Source organism: Benincasa hispida, chromosome 5 (genome assembly GCF_009727055.1).
Source record: "Benincasa hispida cultivar B227 chromosome 5, ASM972705v1, whole genome shotgun sequence".
NCBI lineage: Eukaryota > Viridiplantae > Streptophyta > Magnoliopsida > Cucurbitales > Cucurbitaceae > Benincasa > Benincasa hispida.
The window spans coordinates 52,380,623-52,404,642 of record NC_052353.1 but is presented as its reverse complement, the minus strand read 5'-3'; the positions used below and the strand labels follow the sequence as shown (position 1 = coordinate 52,404,642).

At 37.2% G+C, this 24,020-nt stretch overlaps 1 protein-coding gene and 1 non-coding gene across 2 annotated transcripts; one reads left to right on the top strand and one right to left on the bottom strand.

Annotated features, from left to right (window-relative positions):
* Positions 1–688: 688 nt before the first annotated feature.
* Positions 689–3,957, bottom strand: LOC120077386. The gene is made up of 7 exons (XM_039031271.1): positions 3,731–3,957; positions 2,877–2,948; positions 2,752–2,785; positions 2,259–2,547; positions 2,223–2,225; positions 1,155–2,177; positions 689–1,052 (listed from the first exon to the last, which is right to left on the bottom strand). Exons 1-6 carry the CDS (start codon positions 3,829–3,831, stop codon positions 1,702–1,704), a joined length of 975 nt encoding a protein of 324 aa, XP_038887199.1. The 5' UTR covers positions 3,832–3,957; the 3' UTR covers positions 689–1,052; positions 1,155–1,701.
* Positions 3,958–19,349: 15,392 nt separating this feature from the next.
* LOC120078845 lies at positions 19,350–19,452 on the top strand. The gene has a single exon (XR_005482126.1). It is a non-coding gene; the product is annotated as a small nucleolar RNA R71 (small nucleolar RNA).
* Positions 19,453–24,020: the final 4,568 nt, after the last annotated feature.

The window sequence follows — 24,020 nt, the reverse complement described above, 5'->3', positions numbered from 1 at the left end:
TAATTGAATATATGTAAAAATACTTTTTAATGATATTTCGAACAAAAACTTATCGAATGGTTGAAATTGCAATACTTGAGAGATAAAATTGTGACACTCATCTAAAAATTCAATTTGATAAAATTGAAAGTTCAAAAGTGATACTATGAGTCAAACCATTCAAGTTGGACCATATCTTTCGAACTTGAGGAAAAGGAAATCCTACGAGTTGGATTGCCTGTCCAATTTTTGTCACACTTGTTAGCAACATGAAAAGCTTCGTTTTTTATATATTTGAAATTTGAATTTAACCTTACCCTAATTTTGTAAAGAATATTACTATAATTTTCTTTAATTCCCATTTTATCGCCCAGTCATACTACACACATCCTAACAGAACTCTATCATCAATCGTAATACATGTAGTCTATCAATAATAGCCTATCATTTTAACCTATCAGTAATAGATTTTAGTGTGAGAATATAAGGGTATGTTTGGATTAACTTGAGAATTTTTTTTTTTCTCTAAAAAAACTCATTTTTATTTAAACACTTTTGATAAAAAAAAAAGAATTAAAATACACTTGAAAAATTATTTTGGAGGGTTGTTAAACACTTCAATTTTTCTAAAATGACTTATTTTTTAAAATTAAACACTTAAAAATGTATTCCAAACATACTCTTGTCAACTAGATAAAAAAAAAAAAAAAAAAAGAAAGATATTTTCTGTGTATTGAAAATAAACTGTAATTACATTCAGAAATCAGAACCCTCGTAAACATTCAACTTGCATAGAAGCAAACAAGGAAAAAAAAAACAATAATAGTAATAACCAAATCAATAGTTCCCCCTCCATTTATTGTGCTCATGATCTCTAAAACTGGAAAGCCCGTTCTTACTGCCCACCCTTCTTTGCTTCAACTGTTTTGTACCTCAACTTTATCAAGCTTTCACCATCAACGCAACCAGAAGAACTTGCATCCAAGTTGGAAATCCACATTGCAGATTGAATACCGATTAGAAGCGCTATTACTTTAAAAAAGATCTATCAAATGCCAGGGCGATTGAAAGTTCTGCAAAAAGAAAAAAGAGTGTTAATCAGATTGCAGTTTATGTTTAATGACACTAAAATGTTCTCAGCCTAATTGCTCTTTCAAGTTATATCTTAACCTTACCGTCTCAGTAATGAAATTGTGTACTAGCAAGAGCGAGAGCGATGTAGAGAAGAAATAATTCTTCTAGAGTATGTTCAGCTTCCCTAACTATGAAACCTTTTCTTCTCCGGCCATTCTACTTTCTCTCTTGCTGTGCCAGAAAGCCATTGCGTTAGTGTGGTCTATTTGTAACTATAAAATGTTACAAAGGCACAAGCTTTTTGAATCTTAGGATAAAGATGTGATATATATAAATCATTCTTAAGAAGAGGACGAGTTGGAAAATACTTCAGAATGGTTTTGAAATGGTTAAAATCACTATTGTCATGTTTACAATCACTCCGAAATCTGTCTTGAATTGAACAGTTACTACTTGGATATAAATTAACACACCAATCTAACTCTATGCCTCCACTCTTTGCAGACTCTTCTAGCAGGCGGCCAATGAAATTATGAGCAATCATGCTAGTTTCATCACAAGCTTCTTGAACCACAAGGTACTGATTCTTAAACGTGCTTGGTTTACTAGGCTCCATCTGCGGGATTGGACATGACATGTTGAAAGAACTTAAACAGGGTGTTTTTGCAGTATCACTAGTAATGCTCTTACCCAACAAAATAATCGGTGTCCTTGTTCCCCACTTGTTGGCCTATTGGTCACTTTAGCATCAGGATCCAACAAATACTTCAACTGTTTGAGCTTCTGAAAGTTATATTTCTTTCTAACAAACCATATGGCTTTTAGTATTTCATTGTGCACGGTTTTTATTTTGGGTGAGAAGGGATAAAACTCAATTATGGACGAATTATGGCGACCTGGTACTAGTTTGAGTGATAAATCAGCCACTGTCGTGGCTTCTGCAAGTGATTCTTGCAATTCATCTCCTTCACCAATCGATGAAAGCATCTTCTCACTAATTCTTGTAAGAAGATTAATCAGACGATCACGACCACAGCCATGCCTGTGACCTTTCATCTGAGGCATAAATCGAACTCCTTCAAGCTTTCGACGCATACCTAAGAGAACTTGGGTGGGCAGGTCTCCTTAATCCATACAGTACCTGTAGTACAGCATCATGGATAGATGACGAACTTGTTGAGACAATCGTTTAACAATTTCCAATTAACAGCTATCTTGACTTTTCCTTCTTAGAACTTTTGGAATAATTTCTCTGATGGCCCTTTTCAGTTTCCAGCGAGTTTTTTCCAATTTGACACAGTTTTCTGTAAGTATTATATTATAGCAAAGAAGGTAAAGTGCCCGGGTGCTCAGATCATTGAGACACGACAATATGAGTTTTCCAACTATACACGTTTCTAATATTCGATCAGCTCGAATACCAAGATGCCTTGTTTCAACATTTAACGCTCCAAATGCTTCTTCAACTCTTGTTTTGACAGTCTCATAAAAAACCTGATAAACAGAGATTGAAAATGACAAAACACAGATAGTAAGGTTTGCATGTTCAAAAGATGGATTGTTGTATAAATAATATTGTAAACTCAGGACTTAAGCCTAGCGAAGTAGAAAAGATCCAAAGTTAGTTTCCACTGATGCATTCAAATTTGTATAAAATAAAGTAATTGAGGGAAGGAAAAGGTGGAAAATCTAACTTACATCATCTTCTCTCAGCAACGATTCAGGCAAGTTTCTATGAAGGCAGCAACGGATCATTTATTAGAGCAAGGAAACCAATGTACTAGTTTTAACATATATGATTAGTCAAACAAATTTTCACTTACCGTTTATTTAAAAACTCTGAATGATCAGAATACTTGTGTCTAGACGCAGATGTAGGAAGCCCCAGCAGCCATCTGGGTACATTCAACAGAATCAGTTCCTCCAAACTAGCCTACTGACGAACTCCCCCATGAGTTCTCAAATACTAAAATTCTAAATCACTCTCTCCAACTTCAAACTACATAAAAGACAATCAGATATCATTGCGGTCGAATCCGTTTGTTTGCCATTCCTCCAAAATCACGTCATAGAATAACCATCAAAATGCTATTTATTGATGCCATACTCTAAATATATAGAATCCATTTCTAGAAAAATGGAAACTGCAGCATCAGCATCCAAAAGACTAAAATAAACAAACGCCATCTGAACACTACATTAATATGCAAAAATTTAGCAACTAAACTAAATTATCTCAAACAGGGAAATTGGTTGTCGAAAGTCCAATATCAATAATTTACAAATTCAACACCACCCCCAACTGTTACAAAAAAGAGAATCAGATATCACTCCAGTCGAATCTGTTTATTTGCGATTCATCCAAAATCACATGTCATAACCATAAAAAATGCTATTTGTCAATGGGATACTCTAAATTTAAAGGATCAGTTTCCAGAAAATACGAAATTGCAGCATCAGGATTCAAAAGACTGAAATAAACAAATCTCATCCAAACATTGCTTTGATATGCTATCAACAAAACTGAATTCTCTTAAACAGCAAAATTGGTGGTCCAAAATTCAATATCAATAAGTTAAAACTTCCTTATCAATTTTTCTGATTCCTCAGCATGTCATTTGAACAGTATGTAGCACAAGCAAATAGAATCATAAACTGATTATGAAAAAGCATATACCTTCTTTTCGATTTCAAAAGGTCCTCTTGACGTCGAATTTGTACCAGAAATGCTTGAGAATCCATCTGATAGAACGGCATTGTGCAATCCGTCGATTTCATTGGCAATCGAAATCCGTCTGATAGAACTCCATTGTCCTGTTAGGGTTTTATTTACACAATAATGGAGAAGAAGGGTTTAGGGAGTGGTAGAGAGAGAAGGGTGAGATAGAGGTAATAACGTACGTATTATAAATATCACAAATTAGGTATAAAATAATGTCACTCCCTCTACACATCATGTATGTGGTTACGTATCTTGTAATTATTCATTCTTCGTATTTAAATAAATCATCTCTTACTTGCATAAACGGAGACATTTAGCGGAGTTAGAAAAAACACACATATATTGGTGAAATCTCAAAAAAAGTTGGAGAAAGTAGAAGATTTGGAAGAATTTCTAATTTCATATATTTTTAAATTTTTTTAATTTATATATTATATTATATTTATTTTAATATTATATTTTATTGGTTTACATGTTCTCGTTGTGCTCCTCAAATTCACAATATGTTATCAACACCAGCTTCTGTCGTTTCTCCATTGAAGGTAGGTCAAATTTTTTTCTCTTTATTATAATTAATAAATTTGATGTTATTTTGTATATTTAATATCTATTAAATTTATAATATAAATACAATGTTTTGTGATAATGTTGTCATGACAAACCTTACAAAATTAGAATTCACAGCCCTTGACATTAATGACAATAATTATTTTTCATGGGTGCTCGATGCTGAAATCCACTTGGATGTTATGAACTTAGGATAAATAATTAAAGAGGGAAATACGACATATAGTCAGGACAAAGCAAAAGCTATGATTTTCCTTCGTCATCAACTCCACGAGGGATTGAAAATGGAGTATCTTACAATGAAAGATCCCTGTATTTTGTGAAAAAATTTGACAGAGAGGTATGATCATAAAAAAAAGTAGTTATTCTTCCTAAAACTTGTTAGGAGTGGATGCATTTGAGGCTACAAGACTTTAAATCAATAAGTGATTACGATTTCACATTATTTAAAATCAATTTGAAATTGTTGTTATGAAAATTACTAATGCTGATATGTTAGAGAAATATTTTCTACATTTCATGTCTCGAATATGCTCATGCAACAACAATGTCGAGAGAAAAGTTTTAAACAATATTTGAAACTAATTTCTTGTCTTCTCGTGATCAAACGAAATAACGAGTTATTGATGAAGAACCATGAATCTCGACCAAATGGAACAACACCATTCCCTAAAGTGAATGTTGTGAATGTTAATAATCGTGGTCAAGGTCGTGGTCGTGACCACATTAGAGGAAGAAACAATTTTTCTTTTCGTGGTGGACATTATAATCATCCAAATTTTAAGAGAACCACATGATATAGCTCCACAAGATAAGAATTCAAAAAGAGATGAACAAAAATGCTTTCGATGTGGTATGATTGGGCATTGGTCATGTATTTGTCGTACATCGAAACACTTAGTTGATTTATATCAAGCTTCCCCTGAAGGAAAAAAAGAAAAATATGGAAGTAAATTTTGCATACCAGGATAATGATATATTTGACCCATCTAATATGACACATTGGATGTGGCGGACTTCTTTCAATCTCTTGAAGAGAAGATCGACATAGTTGATGAAACATCAAGTGTTTCTTTTGACTTTGAAAATATCTAGACTTGTTTTTTTTTTATCCATTTTTATGTTTTTTTCTCTTAGTAAATGTTAACTTTTGTATATTCCAAATGTTGTTTTTCTTATTGTAATTATTTTCTTTTAGTAAAGAAATCTAGATATTTTTCATATGTTGGATGATTAAAAATGAGCAAAGATGATCTATATTTGACAAACAGTGCAACTAAACACACAATACTTATATGTAAAACTTACTTTTCTAAATTGAAAATGTTGGAAGCAAAAGTAAATACAATAACAAGTTCTGCAAACTTGATTGGAGGTTTTGGAAAAACAAATATTATTTTTCTTAGAGGAACAAAATTTATAATTGACAATACATTGTTCTCCAGTCAATAAAAAAGAAATCTACTAAGTTTTAGAGATATACGTTGCAATGATTATCATATTGAGATTGATTGTAAGAATAATATGGAATATTTATATATTATCTCTACTGTCTCAAATGAAAAAATTATATTGGAAAAGTTGTCTGTTTTATCTTCTGAATTGTAATATACTCATATATGAGTAATTGAAACATATGCAACAATAAACCTGAAATTCATAAATCTAGAAATATTTTCTATTGTACATGACAGATTGGGTCATCTAGGGTCTATAATGATGAAAAGAATTATTGAGAATTCAAATGAACATCCATTGAAGAGTCAGAAAATTCTTCAATCTAATAAATTATCATGTGATACTTGCTTTCAAGGCAAATTAATAATTAAACCATCACCAACTAAAGTGGGAACTGAATCACCTGCATTTTAGAATGAATTCATGGTGATATATGTGGACCTATTAATCCACCAAGTGGACCATTTAGATATTTTATGGTATTAATAGATGTTTCCAGTAGATGGTCACATGTGTGCTTATTATCAAGTCGAAATCTTGCATTTGTAAGATTACTTGTTCAAATAATTAAGTTAAGAGCACAATTTTCTGATTATACAATTAAGACCATTCGTCTTGATAATGCTGGTGAATTTATATCTCAAGTTTTTTATAATTATTGTATGTCAATTGAGATAAGTGTTGAACATCTTGTAGCTCATTTTCATATACAAAATAGTTTAGCACAATCATTTATAAAAAGTTTACAATTAATTGTAAGACCATTACTCATGAGAGTTAAGCTTCCTTCATCTATATGGGGACATGCTATTTTGCAGGCAACGTCACTTGTACGCATTACGCCAGTAGCTTATCATAAGTACTTGCTATTACAATTAGCTTATGGTCATGAACTAAATATTTAGGAATATATGTTGGATATGATTCTCCATCAATTATTAAATATCTTGAACCCCTGACGAGTGATGTATTTACTGCTCGATTTGCTGATTGTCATTTTAATGAGACAAATTTTCTAACATTAGGGGGAGGAATTAAGAAGTTGGAAAAAGAAATTATATGGAATGCATCATTATTATCTCATTTAGATCCCATACAGACCATTGTGAACTTGAAGTTAAGAAAATAATTCATTTGAAAAATATAGCAAATCAATTACTAGATCATTTATAGATGCAAAGAAAGTAACTAAGTCACATATACCAACTGCAAATATCCCATCGAACATTGATATACAAACATATTAAGTTGTCACTAATGAGTCTGGAACACGCCAGAAGCGTGGTTGACTAGTGGTTTTCAAAGATAAAAATCCTCGAAAAAGAAAAACCGACTATAGTAAAAAAGACTTGGTTGAGGATGTGAATATCCATGAAGAAACCTTGGACATGAATGATATTCAAATTAGTGAAAAAGGTGAAATACCTAAAGATAATAATGAGATTTCAATGAACTATGTCATGACAGGAAAAAGATGGAACCAAACTAATATAGTCATTGACAACATTTTTGCGTCCAATGTTGCTCTTGATATATTATCTAAAAATGAGGATCCTGAACCAAAACCTATTGAAGAATGTCGACATAGAAAAGATTGGTTTCAATAGAAAGAAACAATTGAGGCAGAATAAAACTTAGTTTTAGAATGTCATGTTTTTGAACCAGTAGTTCAAACACCAGAAGGTGTTAAACCTGTGGGATACAAATGAGTATTTGTGAGAAAAACAAACAAAAATAATGTGGTCACAAGATATAAAGCAAGACTAGTTGTACAAGGTTTCTCACAAAAGACTTGGTATTAATTACGAGGAGACATATTTGAAAGAACTCTTGTGAGGAGAACCTTGAGCGAAAGTGGATCAATCAAATTCCATTAATTATTGAATACAAAGTTTACAGTAAACATAAAATAGATATGCATTTAAATTAAATTACAGCATGCTATACAAAAAAAAGGTTTCAAGAAACATTACCTTTGAAGACATTTTCTTTACGAATTTTCCTCGAACAGTCACGAACAACTTGAAGACCTTCTTCAAGAATTAATCTCGAACCAAAACCCAACACTAATACAGTGAAACCTTGGTATTCTCAGGGTGAGAACCTAGGAGTGGTGGGCTCTGACTATTTTGGTTTAGAGGGAAAGTTTAGGTGGATGAGGAAGGAGATTGAGAACTCTTACAATACAAAACAAAGTACATAACACTTCTGTCTTTTCATTCTCAATTGTTCAACAACAATCGTTCGCATATTAGAGAAAAAGAAGAAAACCATTTTCTTTTATTCTTCTTAACGTAAAGAATAACCACCCCACTAAAGTGAGTGGAGAGAAAAGATGGGGAAAGGAGTTGACTCCCTTCCTTATTATTCAAATAATAATATAAATATGATAACTAACTTATTATATCATATCACACACACACACACAACATTTAATATAAATCATATTTATATTAAATTTAACAACTATGAATCTCATTCATAGAAAATATATTTGAATCTCATTCAAATATTTATTTCCTCCCATTAAGCTATAATGTATAAAATACATTATGACAATTATATCACATATAATTGAAATAATTTAACTATATAATGTATAATTAAATCCCTTTATTAATTTGAACAATTCAAACTAATCCAAAAGCTGATTTTCAACTAAATCTTTTTGAGCTACCAAGGGGACCTCATGGACCTGGAGCTTGAAGCTCCCACGGTACATGAATAATTAATTAAACTCTTTAATTACATTATTCACCATTCGTTAACAGTCGGGCACTCCACTAAAGACCTACAGATGCACTATTCACACTACATATATATTTCTGTATCCATTAGATATAACCAATAACAGTAAGATGATCTTTCACAGATTGCTCGTAAGTACAGCTAGGCCAAATTACCGTTTTGCCCCTATAGTCACATCTAACTCCTTAAGTACCACTGATTCCTTTAATGAACAATAGATCATAGTCCTACTATGACTAAACCTCTCTCGAGCCAGAATAGGGTGTGGCGCCACATTGTGCAAGACTCAGAATCAGCCCTTAAGGGATCAATTTATCTACTTACCCCTGTTTTGGGCAATGAGTGTTCCACATTCTATCGTGTGGTGCGTTAGGAGTACTTAGAGTAAAACAAATTGGAAAAATAAATTCCAAGTATGAGTGTTGTATTGTGCCTTGATGCGTCCAAATATGTGCAATGCATCGGGGCGTTAGAGTTATACACAGAGAGCACACAACTCCTTAAAATGGCATTTAAGTTTTCCTAGATTAAATCCAAGTAATCTAGGTTCCTGACAAGTCCAGGGTCGAACACAGGGATTCAGTTCACTAAACACAGAGAAGGCGTTGTACTTGCAGTAGGGGTTTTCCTAAATAAATGCAAAAGATGTGTTATTTACACTAACATGTTATGCCTGTGCAATGTGATACAAAATAGTTGAGTGGAAAATGATGGTTCATGTGAGAATGGAATTTTTGTAAGTAGACGCGTCGGTTAAAGATACTTGTACACAACTTATGTAGTGTGGATGAAATGGGATGGTTTACTTATCTTTTTGTTCATGCGTTAGACTCCATTCAACATTTCTCAATGCAGATGACATACAAGTCTATCTCTAGGTTATATGCGTCTAACTTAGAATGTAAGAAACACCAGTAAGTCTATCTCTAGCTGTACTAGGCGTTCTGCTTCATGCGACTTGGCTATTCTTTCAAACAACTAAGTTAAAGATGCTTTCACCAAGTTGTCAAGTTGGGTTAGGCATTGAAACAGAATTATGCATGAAGTACTAATGCTTTCAACATAAACAGAACATAAACAGTAGCAAAAGTGATGATCAAATATATGAACTTAACAAAGGATCAATGAGTCTTTACAAAGAACTATATTAAATTAAAATGATATGAAAATGATATTAAGAGAGAGAATGAGTCAAGCCAAAGAATACAATCTCTTGTAGTTATTTGGCTCAATCTTGTCGTGTACAATCACTTTAAAGAGCCGAGGACAGAGTATCTTTCTCAAGAATAACTTTCTCTACTCCCTGGGTGGTGGTGGTGATGGTTCTCAGTTCCTTCGATCGTCTTACACTTCGGCACAGCTTGTACAGCTAAAACTAAGTCTAAAAATTTACAGAGAGTATGGAGTTTCCAATCGTCTCCTTAATTCTGAAGGGTCTTCAAGTATTTATAGGCGCTGGTCTCGTCCACTTGGAGGATGGGCTACATTTAAATCCATGCCCTGGTCAGCATTATATTCCATGTCCTAGTTGGCCGCCTGACCTCCTGGAAGCTTTTCAGACGCTGCCTGTTGCAGGTGCCCATGCTTGCAAGTGGTGATGTGACACAATCAGCCTAGAGTAACGAATCTTCTATGCGTTGAATTCCCTTCGACTCATGGTTTATGCGTCGACGCTTGTCTAATGCGTTGTCAGTTCTTGCGTTGAAATCCTGCAAAGTAGTGCGTTAGCGCGGTGATAATCAGTGATAAAACTTGTTTTACATGAATTTGCTATTGTTCAAGTAAATCCATGCGTTTCTATTAAAATTGAGGAGAATTTATCATTAAAAACCCTAATTTTTCCAACTTAAGAGCAAAGATAATTTGTATTTTTTACATGTTATCAATCACCCTCAAATTTGAACAATGCTTGTCCTCAAGCATCCTAAAGTAATTCCTTGCTATTTCCTCAGCCTTAGATACTTAAGTTTCACCTCTCATCATATTCAATCACAAAGCTAAATAAGAGTTGAGAAAATATACTTAGCTTGACGCGTTTCTTAAAAAGACTAATATTTTGTTTCTAGTGCAGCAGACTTCTTATCGCAACTCCTTTCATTTCTCAAAACATTTCAATCTTTTCTAAACCAGCAATGCGTAAAATGCTTTTTCTTTTAAAAACAAAACAAACACTGGATAAAAAAAAATGATTGCGTACTTATTTACCCATGCATTGCTCCAGGTATCCCACTTTCGTTTTGGCTTGCCCCCACGGGTGTCATGCGAGCATCCAACTACGGGTGAGAACCCTTTACAACTAAACTCATATCTAATATTCATTCCTTTTTTAAGGTATAGTTTCTTTCTTTTGACTAGATAGAGGAGTTTTATGGGATGCGTTGGTCTAGGTGACTTAACTTCGTTTTGGCTTGCCCCCACGGGCGTCATGCGGACATCCAACTACGACCAAGTGCCTGTTCTAACTAAGCTCATATCAATTAAGATTCTTTTCTTTTGAGGAAATGACAGAGGAGCTGCGTTTGAATTTTTTCTTTTTTTTTTTCTTTTTCTTCATGGTATATTCGTTGATGCGTCTACACTCGGATTTCTCCCATCCCCAAATTTGGAAATGAGCCAAATCCTCATTGCTAAAAGAGAAAAAAAGTTTTAAAAAGCTTTGAGAAATTGAAAGTAAACTTAATATTTTAAGAGAAGTTCAAGCCTTGTCTATTTTCCTCACTCTGATCTTATGCTTATGAGTTCATATAGTTGATATCATTGAGGTTATGCTAAGCACAAGACTTAGAAAAAAATAATCAAAGAACAAAAATAAAGTATGCTGAAGATAAATGCAAAGATTCGAAATGATAACTTTTCATTCACTCTTCATATTTAAACATAGATTTCATTAACATAACAAAAAGATGTAAAAGAACAAATAAACTTAATATTACAAAAGTTTTTCTTTAACCCAACGCCCTAAAATATTACTGCGCTGGCGCATCATCTCTACGTCCTTCTTCTTCAGGGTTGTCATCCATGAAACACAGGGGATTCCTAAGGTTTGCTGGTAATGAAGGCAAGGCAAACATACCCACCAAGACTTGGTTGATGTACTGCGTTGTGTACACGAACTGGCCTTGCATGCGTCTTGTTTGCTACCTCAGGTAATCTTTTAGTACCCTGTAAAGTTGTTGAAGTTCTTCAATTGATGCGGCCAACGGTCGGAGTTGATCACTAATGAATGTTTTCAACTCCTCCAAGTCTATGCTGTTGCGTTGGGGCGCTGGCTCTTCTTGTCCAACTAGGCCTTCAGATGTTGCCGCGTTACTGGTTCCTAACCCAGTTGGCTCGAAAATTACTGGAGGTGGCACAAAAGTGTGAATTGAACTTTGGTGGGGTGAAGGAAATGATTGAGAGAAGTCATGAATTATGAAGGTGGGTTCTTGCTGCGTTTGCTCAGGGCTCCTTGTTGGCTGGGTTGTTGGCGAATCATGGATAAACTCTAGAGCAGGTTGCACTTCCTCAGCTAAGATTGGTGGCTCAGCTTCAACTTCTTCATTTTCTGAAGCCTCATCGCTGTGTTCAACTATTATGACGCGTTGCTTCTTGGGGGCACGTTCTGATGGTCGAGGTCTTCGTGTTACTTTCTTGGCTGGTAAGGCTGGCTGATGTTGAGATCCTTGAAGTAGACGTCTTACTGCCTTAATATCTATTAGACCATCGACTGCTTCATAATCATCCCCCAGAGGGATGCCTCTACGTTCACATAATGCACAGATCAGCCATGGAAAGTATAATTGCCCTCTAAGCTTGTTCTTGATGGCCTTGATATGATCCCTAATGATCCTTCCAATGTCCATGGGGATACATTGCATTATGCAGTAGGTGGCCAAGACGCGTTCTCTGGTTAATGTTTCATCATACGTTGTAGGCATGATGCTGCGCTTAATAAGATAACACCACATATTTGCGTCCGGATTCAAATTCCTGGAAAGCATCTTGAATCCGTTTCTTGATGTCTTGCCACTTGCTCGAGGGTTGGTCACACTTTCAACCATCTCTAATTCACTGGTCGTTGGCTGTCTCTAAGATTGCGTTCCCCTCCGCGATTGTTGCTTAGGTTGAACACTTCATTAATTCTTTCTGCTGAGAAGCGAACTAACACCCCTTCAACAAATGCAGTGTTTTTCTCCATGTCGAATTCGCTATTGTAGAATGCGCGGACAAGGTTGGGCCAGATGCGATCATGCCCAACACAAAATTGACTCCACCCTAATGCGTTGATGGTCTCCTTGATATAAACTGACAAAGGGTGGCGTTCAGGGAAGAAACCCTTTTCTACTAAGATGTCGCTGAACTGACGCTTCCTTCCCTTGGATCTTTTAGGTAACGCCTCTGTTACCTTGCGTTTCCCAGCCGCGTGTTCTTTGGCCTCTCTAGCCAATTCTCTCAACTCATTCTCCAATTCCTTTTTGATGTTAGTTTTCTTCCGCCCTTGTTTTGCAGGCATGTAATTTTCCAACTTTTCTTCTAACGCGTTGTGCTCTTTTTTACGCGTTGCACCCTCAAGTCTAGGTGCAACTTCTTCTTCTTCTTATTCTTCCTCCAATATCAATCTTCTCTTTCTTGATACTCTCTTTGATTTTATAGGCCCTTCATCTACATCAGATGGGCGTGGCTGCGACGCTTGGGGCCAACTCTCCTTTCTCTACTTTATTCTTTTCTTCCTTCATTTTCTTCCCTTTCATCATTTTCCATCTCTTCTTTTAGCAACGCTTCATATCTTTCTATTTCATCCAATGCGAGTGATGCGTTTGGTGGATCTGAACGCATCACTTGAGTTGCTTCTTACTCTTGGTTGAGCGATGCTAGAATAGCTCCAAATACTTCCTCTTCATCACGACTTGCTTACTCTGCCAAATCTTCAAGGTTATGCTCTGACGCAGGACTGTCAGAGGCTGGGATAGGTGGAGTGTATGGCAGGGTGCCCACTGGGGTGTGAGGCGTCCCTGGAGAGGATATTAAGATGGTTGAAGGTGATGGCTGGTTGGACGTGTCTGATTCCACCGGGTGAATTATGGCCAAGGGTTCAATGGATAGAGGGGGAGGTGGACGCACCCCTGGAGATGATGCGGTATGGTTATAGGTAAGAAGGGGTTCATGCGTTGCACCCACCAAGGTTATGTTCCAGATAAATGGTGGTGGGGCAGGTTTGGTATAAGGTTTAGATGCGGCCATAGATGACGAACGTGTCTTGGTCTTGGCTGGTGTTTTTACCCTTGGTTTAGGGGCAGACTTGGGTTTTTGTGGGGTTTTAGCCCTAGGCAAAGAAGTTTTGACCGGAGGGTTTACAGGTTCTTGGAGCTCTTGGCCAAAGCTTTCCCGGAGGTAGAAGAAGGTGTAGGGACGGCCAGACGTTGAGCAGAGGTAGCGTTGCCGTAAGAGGCTGTCGATTGGGTAGAGACGGGGGTTGATTTCCTAGGGTTAGGTGGTGGTGAACTCGGAAATGAAGAGGAGGAAAAGGAACTTACCGGCAAATTGTTACCTAGGCTGTAGCTTTTGTTCTGAGAATCTGAGTCGTACAACATTGTTCATCGAAGATACTGAGTGAGAAAGGAAAATGGAGGTTTGGTGAATATGAAGTGCTAGGGTTTCTGAAGAAATAGAGGTTCGTAGGGATGCTGAGCGAGAGAGAAAAAAACTTGTTCGTAGGCACAGTGGAGGAGGTTTTTATAGGAGAGGAGGATGATCGCGGCTGACGTCAGGTGGCGCCCGAAGTCTGTAATTAATGCAAAGTGAAATGGTCGCCTCGTTTAGCCAAAACACTTGAGTGTTTTGTGTTTTCAAGACGCATTCCTTCACTGCCCCTACATTAGACTTGTGTCTAACGTGTCCAAAATTTTAATTAATACACTTTTCTAAAAGAAAAACAATCAAATTTCCAAATTTTGTAAAGGCAAATCAATCAACTTACAACCTTCAAATAACTAAACTAACAAACTCAAACATAACTTAAAATACAGAATGCAAAAGAATAAGGTTGAGAGGCGTCCTTAGAGGATGTGGCATTATAACCGCAGAGATGCCTCGACGCGAGCTTCAACTTTTCTCGCGTAGCGCAAGAGACGACTTTTGGCGTTCCACTTCATCTTTAAAGTACGGCTTAACCCTTTGGCCATTTACTTTGAATGCATCAATGTCATCTTCTCGCATTAATTCCACAGTACCGTAAGGAAAGATTGTTTTAATTATGAAGGGCCCGGACCATCTAGATTTCAATTTCCTTGGAAGCAGATGCAAACGTGAGTTGAACAATAAAATTTTCTGACCAACAACAAGTACCTTCTTGCTGATGCGTTGGTTGTGCCAACTCTTTGTCTTTTCCTTGTAGATCTTGTTTTTTTTCATATGCGTTCATTCGCCATTCTTCGAGCTCGTTGAGCTGAAGCTTGCGTTGAACGCCCGCCGTATCCGGATTCATGTTCAACTTCTTTAATGCCCAAAATGCCTTATGCTCCAACTCTACAGGAAGTTGACATGCTTTACCAAATACAAGTGAGTAAGAAGACATACCTATAGGCGTTTTGTATGCAGTCCTGTAGGCCCAGAGTGCTTTATCCAGTCTCTGCGCTCAATCTTTCCACGTTGTGCTAACGATTTTTCCAGAATTGATTTGATTTCTCGTTTTGAAATTTTTGCCTGACTGTTTGTCTGAGGGTGGTAGGTGGTAGCAATCTTGTGCCTGACATTATATTTTGCAAGTAATTTTGAAACGATGCGATTGATAAAGTGCATACCTTCATCGCTTATCAGAGCTCTCGGCATTCCATAGCATGTGAAAATATTCCTGGTAAGAAATTTAGATATAGTAGATGCGTTGTTTCTGGCACAGGCTACTACCTCTACTCACTTAGATACATAGTCTACATCCAACAGGATATATTGCTGACCACAAGACAGAGAGAACGGGCCCATAAAATCTATGCCCCAGACATCAAACAACTCCACTTCAAGAATATTATTCAAGGGCATTGCGCCCCTTGAAGAAATATTCCCTGTGCGTTGGTAGGGGTCACAATTTTGAACAAACTCTCGTGCATCCTTAAAAAGGGTAGGCCAAAAGTAATCGCATTGAAGGACTTTCGTTGTGGTCCTTTGCCCACCAAAATGCCCACCATAAGAAGAATTATGACACTCGGCCAGGATGCGTTATGTCTCTTCCTCTTGGACGCATCGACGTAGTATAGAGTCTGGGCCTTGTTTGTATAGAAACGGTTCGTCCCAGAAATAAAACTTACTGTCATGGACTAACCGTTTCTTCTGCTGGGAATTGAAGTTTTCAGGGAACTGCTTGGTGGTCAAGTAATTAACTATATCAGCATACCAAGGTTCCCTGCCTTCAATTCTAAACAGGCTCTCATCAGGGAATGCATCCTCGATGTCGTTTTCCTGGACCTGCATTTCTTGATTTTCTAGGCTGGAAAGGTGGTCAGTCACCTGATTTTCTATTCCCTTTCTATCTTGGATGTCAATGTAAAATTCCTATAGTAGTAGAACCCACCTTATCAGTCTCGACTTTGCGTTCTTCTTGCTTATCAGGAACTTGATGGCTGAGTGGTCGGTATATATAGTGGCTGATGCACCAAGTAAGTAAGAACGAAAATTTTCAATACCGAATACTACAGCCAACATCTCTTTCTCAGTAGCTGTATAGTGTTCTTGAGAGTCGTTTAATGTTTTGGATGCGTAGGAGATGGGATGTATCAAGTTTCCCCCTCTTCTGCCCCAACATAGTTCCCACTGCGACATTACTTGCGTCACACATAAGAATGAAATGCTGCGTCCAGTCCAGTGCTATCAACACTGGGGTTGTTGTCAATGCATACTTCAAGGTTTCGAACGCGTCAGCGCAGTCTTCATTAAAAACATAGGGCCGGTTTCGCCTTCAATTAAGTCTCAGAGGTCGCACAGTCTGAGGAAAGCTTCTGATAGAAAGCCGAACATGTCCTAGAAAACTTTCTTAATGTTTTTGACATTTGCTGTGGTGGAAGTTTTGCTATTACTTCAATCTTGGCTTCATCCACTTTCTAAGCCAACCTTGGATACTTTTATGCCCAAAAAAATTCCTTCTGTCACCTATGAAGTACATTTTTCCCAATTCAGTTACTAAGTTTGTTTCCTCGCACCGAGCGATGATGGCTTCTAAGTTATCCAAGGCATGACTGGAATGAGTCTCCAAAGACTGAAAGATCGTAACATTTTGAAGACTTTCACGGTCTTCTCTAAGAAATCAGAGAAAAATGCCATCAACAGCGTTGAATGTGAAATGTCCCTTGCTGCGTTGCATAGCCCAAAGAAACATGTGTCTGAATGCAAAAGTGCCAAGGTACATATGAACGTGTTTTCTCTTGATCTCTCCGGATCTATTTAAAATCTTGGTTGTAACCAGAATAACCATCGATAAAACAATTAAAAGTCTTTTACCTGCAAGTCTACTCGAGCAACTGATCGATATGAAAGGGAGAGAAATGGGTCCTTTTTAGTTACTGCGTTTGGAAGTTTCGATAATCCATACAAATTTGCTAGCCTGTTGACAGTTCTTGAAGGAATGAGTTCATATTGTTGTTTTACTATCACGGTCGGTTCCCCTCTTTTCTTGGGAAAACGAAATTGAACTAGGACTAACCCAACTGCCTTGTCGGATTATTCGGATAAATAAAAATCCCGGTGTTCAGCCCAATCTTCAGAAATCTTCCTTTTTGACCACTTTTTCATAAGTGTTAAGCCTTCTTTGAGGTTTTCGATTATGACCCCGTCTATCCCTTCCTCTAGCCTAATTTTGTGCATCAATAGGATGACACTCTATTCACGAATATCTGTAAGGCATCCACCCTATTGCTGCGTGTATGTTTCATCAACATCTACAAGAGTGAATCTTCATTTAGGGCTTTGTGAGATTAGAGGAAATGATAACAGGCAATGTATTATTAGTTCCAAGAAAAGCGTATTTCAAATGTCCGGGTAACTGTTTTAATTTGAGTTCAGGTGGTTGTTCGAGTGAAGGATGCGTTGGCTTTGTCTGCCACTCACTCAGACTTACGGCTCGGATTCCTTCAGGGTTCCCTCCAGCGCGAGAACTTCACATACTCGAGTTTCTTCTTCAGTCAATTCAATATTGTTTAGCTGACCATCATCACTGTCTGGGAATTTTAATGCGTTGAGCACATTAAATTTCACCTCTTCATTATCCACGCACATGGTTAGCTCATTTTTATGCATGTCAATCAGAACTTTCCCAGTAGCCAAGAAAGGGCGTCCAAGGATGATTGAAACCTCCCTATCTGCTTCATAATCCAGAATAATGAAGTCTTTTGAGAATATGAGATTGTCAACCTTTACCAAAACATCTTCAATCTTCCCTTCAGGGTACTTAATTGTCCTGTCAGCGAGTTGAAGGGTGACAGAAGTAGGTTGTGCCTCGCCAATCCTCAATTTCTTAAAAACTAAAAGGGGCATGAGATTAATGCTTGCTCCAAGGTCGCACAACGCATGACTCACATCTAATCCTCCAATTGAATAAGGAACTGTGAAGCTCCCTGGGTCCTTCTGCTTCTGTGGTAGCTTGTTGCTTACTAATGCGTTGCATTCTTGCATTAGTGCTATTACTTCTTTCTCACTTACTTTTCTCTTTTTCATCAAAATGTCCTTAAAAAACTTCACGTATGTTGGCATCTGCTCCAAAGCTTCTATGAGTGGAATGTTGACGTGCAACTGCTTTAGGAGCTCGAGAAAGCGCTTGACTGGTGTTCATCATTCTTCTTCATCAGATGCTTGGGGAATGGTGCGTTCAGAAGCACCTCCTGCTTCCCCACGTTAGACGTGCCGGTTTCCAAATGGCTTTTATTTTCTGGCGTTCTCTCTTATTGATCCATTGTACATGTAATACGTTCTTTCGAAGGACTATTGTTTCTTAGATTCATCTTTCTTTCTGCAAGGGCTCTTCCACTCCGCAACGTTACTGCGTGACATTGCTCTTTACCGTTATTATTCTTAGGTGTTTCTATATTGCTGGTAGAACGCCTGGCTGCCTGCTTTTCAACTCGCTTGTAATCTGCCCCACCTGGAGTTCCAGGTTTCTGATTAATGATGCCTGGCTCTTCAGCATTGGGTCGTTTTGGGCTATATACTCATTCAATAGGTTTTCCAGCGGAGTTCCAGAACTCGATGCGTGGCTGCCTCTATTGAAAGGCTGTTGATGCGTTTGTTGAAAGACAGGTGGCGATCCATTCCTTTGCTGATGGCTCGCGCCTGGGTGGTGCTCTTGCTGATTTCCTCCTGTCCATGAAACATTCGGATGGTTTCTCCATCTAGGGTTATAAGTATTAGAAAATGGGTTATTCTTGATGAAACATACTGACTGAGGGTTCTGAGGACACTCAGCATATGAGTGAAAATCTTCGCATCCCACACAGGTTACCCGGGTTGCCCTAATGCCTCCACTTGATTCACCTTCTGCTGGTTTGGTGCGTTGCCTAGTGTTATATTCTGTAGAAGGTTGCTCATGGTAGCCACTTGAGCGGAAAACATGGCTATTTCGTTGGCATCAACAGAGTTAATGTTCTGAGATCTTCTTCTGTCATATCTTCCATCGTATGTGTCATCTACCCACTCCATGTTATGTTTGGCAATGCGATCTAATATTTCTTTAGCTTCAGTATAGGATTTGTCCATCAGTCCTCCGGCTGCTGCTGCATCTGCTGCCATCTGTGATGCCCTGTTTAATCTGCCATAAAATGTCTCCATCTGAATAGTCAAAGGTAGTCCGTGGTTCGGACAGTTCTTGACCAAGCCCTTGAAACGCTCTCATGCAGCACTCAAAGTCTCAGTGTCTTCCTGTTTAAAGTTCATGATTTCCTGACGCCTCCTCGCATTGGTGGTAGGTGGGAAGTATTTCTGCATAAACTTTTCCACCAACTTTTCCCATGTGGTGATTTCCTCAGGCTCTAATAAACTTACTCAATGCTTTGCATCATTTCACAAAGAATAGAGAAACAAGGAGAGTTTGATTGCCTCTAGTGTGATTCCAGGAATCACAAAGGAATTGCATGTTTCCAGGAAATGCTTTATATGGGCATGAGGAATTTCGCCATGGCTACCCCCAAATTGCCCAACAGTCTGGAGCATTTGGAGCATAACAGATTTCATTTCAAACCTGGTTCCATTAGGCGTTGGACATATGATTCCTGGAGAGAAATCATGTAGCACAGGGGATGCGTACTCTCTCATAGGACGCGTGCTGTTGTTTGCCATCAGGATTGGGTTCTGTGCATCATGTGCCAGTTACTGATTTTGTTGTTCTTCTGCCATTGCTCTTTCCCTTTCTTGTTGTCTGAGTAACTGTTGCCTCAACCTTCGACGACGATTGGATCGATTCCTATGCCGGAAGGTCCGTTCAATCTCAGGGTCGTATATGAACTCATGAGTGTTCTCCCTGTTCATACACGTTCACAAGCCTAGGCGTAGCTTTTAATACTTCCCTTAATTGAAATGTCCCTACAACAAATACAAATGGAATTTCTGGTTAGTTCTTGTTGCTGAAGTTTCCGGCAACGGCGTCAAAAACTTGTTTCACTTTCTATCGTGTGGTGCGTTAGGAGTGCTTAGAGTAAAACAAATTGGAAAAATAAATTCCAAGTATGAGTGTTGTATTGTGCCTTGATGCGTCTAAATATGTGCAATGTGTCGGGGCATTAGAGTTATACACAGAGAGCACACAACTCCTTAAAATGGCATTCAAGTTTTCCTAGATTAAACCCAAGTATAAATCTAATCTAGGTTCCTGACAAGTACAGGGTCGAATGCAGGGATTCAGTTCACTAAACACAGAGAATGCGTTGTACTTGCAGTAGGGGTTTTCCTAAATAAATGCAAAAGATATGTTATTTACACTAACATGTTGTGTTTGTGCAATGTGATACAAAAGAGTTGAGTGGAAAATGATGGTTCATGTGAGAATGGAATTTTTGTAAGTGGACGCGCCGGTTAAAGATACTTGTACACAACTTATGTAGTGTGGATGAAATAGGATGGTTTACTTATCTTTCTGTTCATGCGTTAGACTCCATTCAACATTTCTCAATGCAGATGACATACAAAGTCTATCTCTAGGTTATATGCGTCTAACTTAGAATGCAAGAAACACCAGTAAGTCTATCTCTAGCTGTACTAGGCGTTCTGCTTCATGCGACTTGGCTATTCTTTCAAACAACTAAGTTAAAGATGCTTTCACCAAGTTGTCAAGTTGGGTTAGGCATTGAAACAGAATCTGTCTCTTATACACATCTAGATGTGTATAAGAGACAGGTACAGGGTCGAATGCAGGGATTCAGTTCACTAAACACAGAGAATGCGTTGTACTTGCAGTAGGGGTTTTCCTAAATAAATGCAAAAGATATGTTATTTACACTAACATGTTGTGTTTGTGCAATGTGATACAAAAGAGTTGAGTGGAAAATGATGGTTCATGTGAGAATAGAATTTTTGTAAGTGGGTGCGCCGGTTAAAGATACTTGTACACAACTTATGTAGTGTGGATGAAATGGGATGGGTTGCTTATCTTTGTGTTTAAAGGCTGTCTCTTATACACATCTAGATGTGTATAAGAGACAGATTGAATGGAATGAAAACAATAAATAAGAAGGAAACTAAGTCAAGCCAAAGAATACAATCTCTTGTAGTTATTTGGCTCAATCTTGTTGTGTACAATCACTTTAAAGAGCCGAGGACAGAGTATCTTTCTCAAGAATAACTTTCTCCACTCCCTGGGTGGTGGTGGTGATGGTTCTCAGTTCCTTCGATCGTCTTACACCTCGGCACAACTTGTACAGCTAAAACTAAGTCTAAAAATTTACAGAGAGTATGAAGTTTCCAATCGTCTCCTTAATTCTGGAGGGTCTTCAAGTATTTATAGGCGCTGGTCTCGTCCACTTGGAGGATGGGCTACATTTAAATCCATGCCTTGGTTAGCATTAAATTCCATGTCCTGGTTGGCCGCCTGACCTCTTGGAAGCTTTTCAGACACTGCCTGTTGCAGGTGCCCATGCTTGCAAGTGGTGATGTGACACAATCAGCCCAGAGTAACGAATCTTCTATGCGTTGAATTCCCTTCGACTCATGGTTCATGCGTCGGCGCTTGTCTAATGCGTTGTCAGTTTTTGCGTTGAAATCCTGCAAAGTAGTGCGTTAGCGCCGTGATAATCAGTGATAAAACTTGTTTTACATGAATTTGCTATTGTTCAAGTAAATCCATGCGTTTCTATTAAAAATGAGGAGAATTTATCATTAAAAACCCTAATTGTTCCAACTTAAGAGCAAAGATAACTTGTATTTTTTACAAGTTATCAATGAGTGAATTCTATCTTTTGTAGCTGTGTTCCCAACTCCCCTATCAGATGAATCCCAAAATGGTAGGCTTGTTGGGTCAGCGATTTGGCCACTCTCACCCATACAAATCAAAGGATCACTCTTATAGGCAGGAGTTCACAACTCACTCAGGATTCAAGTCATGTTACCTATGGTCATCCTAGTGAAATGTAAGTCTCTATTATGAACAACATTATATAATGAGACTAAACATTTCGTGGTCCGGTCTTATACAAACTCCTTTGTATAGAATATCCCTGCTCGCATGTCTAATACATGAATGATCAGGATCAGATCATTTGTAGGACTTTACAACAATTGTAAACCTACAAAGCGAGCCATACTCTAGTATCACCAGGATAAGATACCCAACCTTATGCATCTACTACAGACCTTTTAGGTTATCACTTAAACATGATCCACCCGTATGTCTCCATATACATGTTTAAGTTACAAAGATAACATTGGATATTAATTTATGGGTTTATGGTTAATGCAACTAAAATATCAAATATTTTATAGACAAAGTGAATAAAATATTATATATTTTATTAAATACATAAAGCGTTTGTTCAGCAATGTTTACAAACTATAGGACCCTGCGAGATTGAGGGCATCAACCCCAACAATATTCTTCAGTGGTGGATGCAATTACGTTAAGATATTTAATTGACCTGACTGTGTATGAAAGTCTGGATATGCATCTTATGGATATAGTCACAACATATTTATATAGATATCTTGATAATGATATTTATACGAGAATCCCAGAAGGATTTAAGATGCCTAAAACATATAAATCAAATTCTCGGGAATTGTACTCAATAAAGTTACAGAGATCGCTATATGAATTGAAACAATCAGGACGGATGTGGTATAATCGCCTGAGTGAATATTTATCTGATCCACACAAAGCTAGATCTCAAACAGGTTATATATTCACATATGGAGGAATTGTTGTATCATGGTGGTCAGTGAAACATACCATAATGGTTACTTCCTCAAATCATGCTGAAATTCTTGCAATTTACGAGGCTAGTCGAGAATGTGTATGGCTAAGATCAATGAGCACATTCGTGGAACATGTGGTTTGTCTTCTAGTAAGAATCTTCCAACGACATTATATGAAGACAACACGAGATGCATATCCCAAATCAAAGAGGATATATTAAAGGAGATTGAATAAAACATATTTTACCAAAGCTTTTTTACACTCATGATTTTCAAGAAAACTGTACAACAAATTTGTTCAAAGGATAACCTGGAAATTTTATTTACGAAATCATTACCAATCGCAACATTTGAAAAATTGGTGCACAATATTGGAATGCGACGACTTAGAGATCTTAAGTGGTGTTTCCATGAAGGGGAGTAAATATATTGTACTCTTTTTAAGAGAATTAGATTATATGAAATATGTACTCTTTTTTCTTCATTAGGATTTTTTTTCCAATGGATTTTTTCTTAGTAAGATTTTAACGAGACATATTATATATACACAATAGATATCTAAGGGAAAGTATTATAAATATCACAAATTTTGTATAAAATAGATACCCATTCTTAGTGTCAAAAGTCAAATGTCACTCCCTGTACACTTAATGTATGTTGCTATGTGTCTTGTAAATACTCATTCTTAATGTCCAAATAAACCAAAGAAAGTTATTTGGTGGATTATGAAAGAACACAAATACATTGGTGAAATCTCAAAGAAAGTTAGAGAAAGTGGAAGATTTTGGAGAATTTTCTAATTTCATATTTTTCTTGTATTTTATTTATTTCAGTATTATATTTTATTAGTATCGGTGTTCTCATTGTGCTCCTCGAGTTCACAACACAAAAATCAAAATCCGAAAAGGAAAAAGGAAAAGGCAAAAAATTTAACTTCGAGTTAGGACTGGTTCGATTGATAAACTAGAGAACTGAACTAGAAAAGGAATGGGGAAAAAATCATCATAATCCAACCTGCAACAATCATACGACCTTAAATTACAAATTTAGTCCAGAAACTTTAAGACTCTTATTTGAAACCTGTTTGTACCAAGGTGGTTTCTATATGGAAAGGACT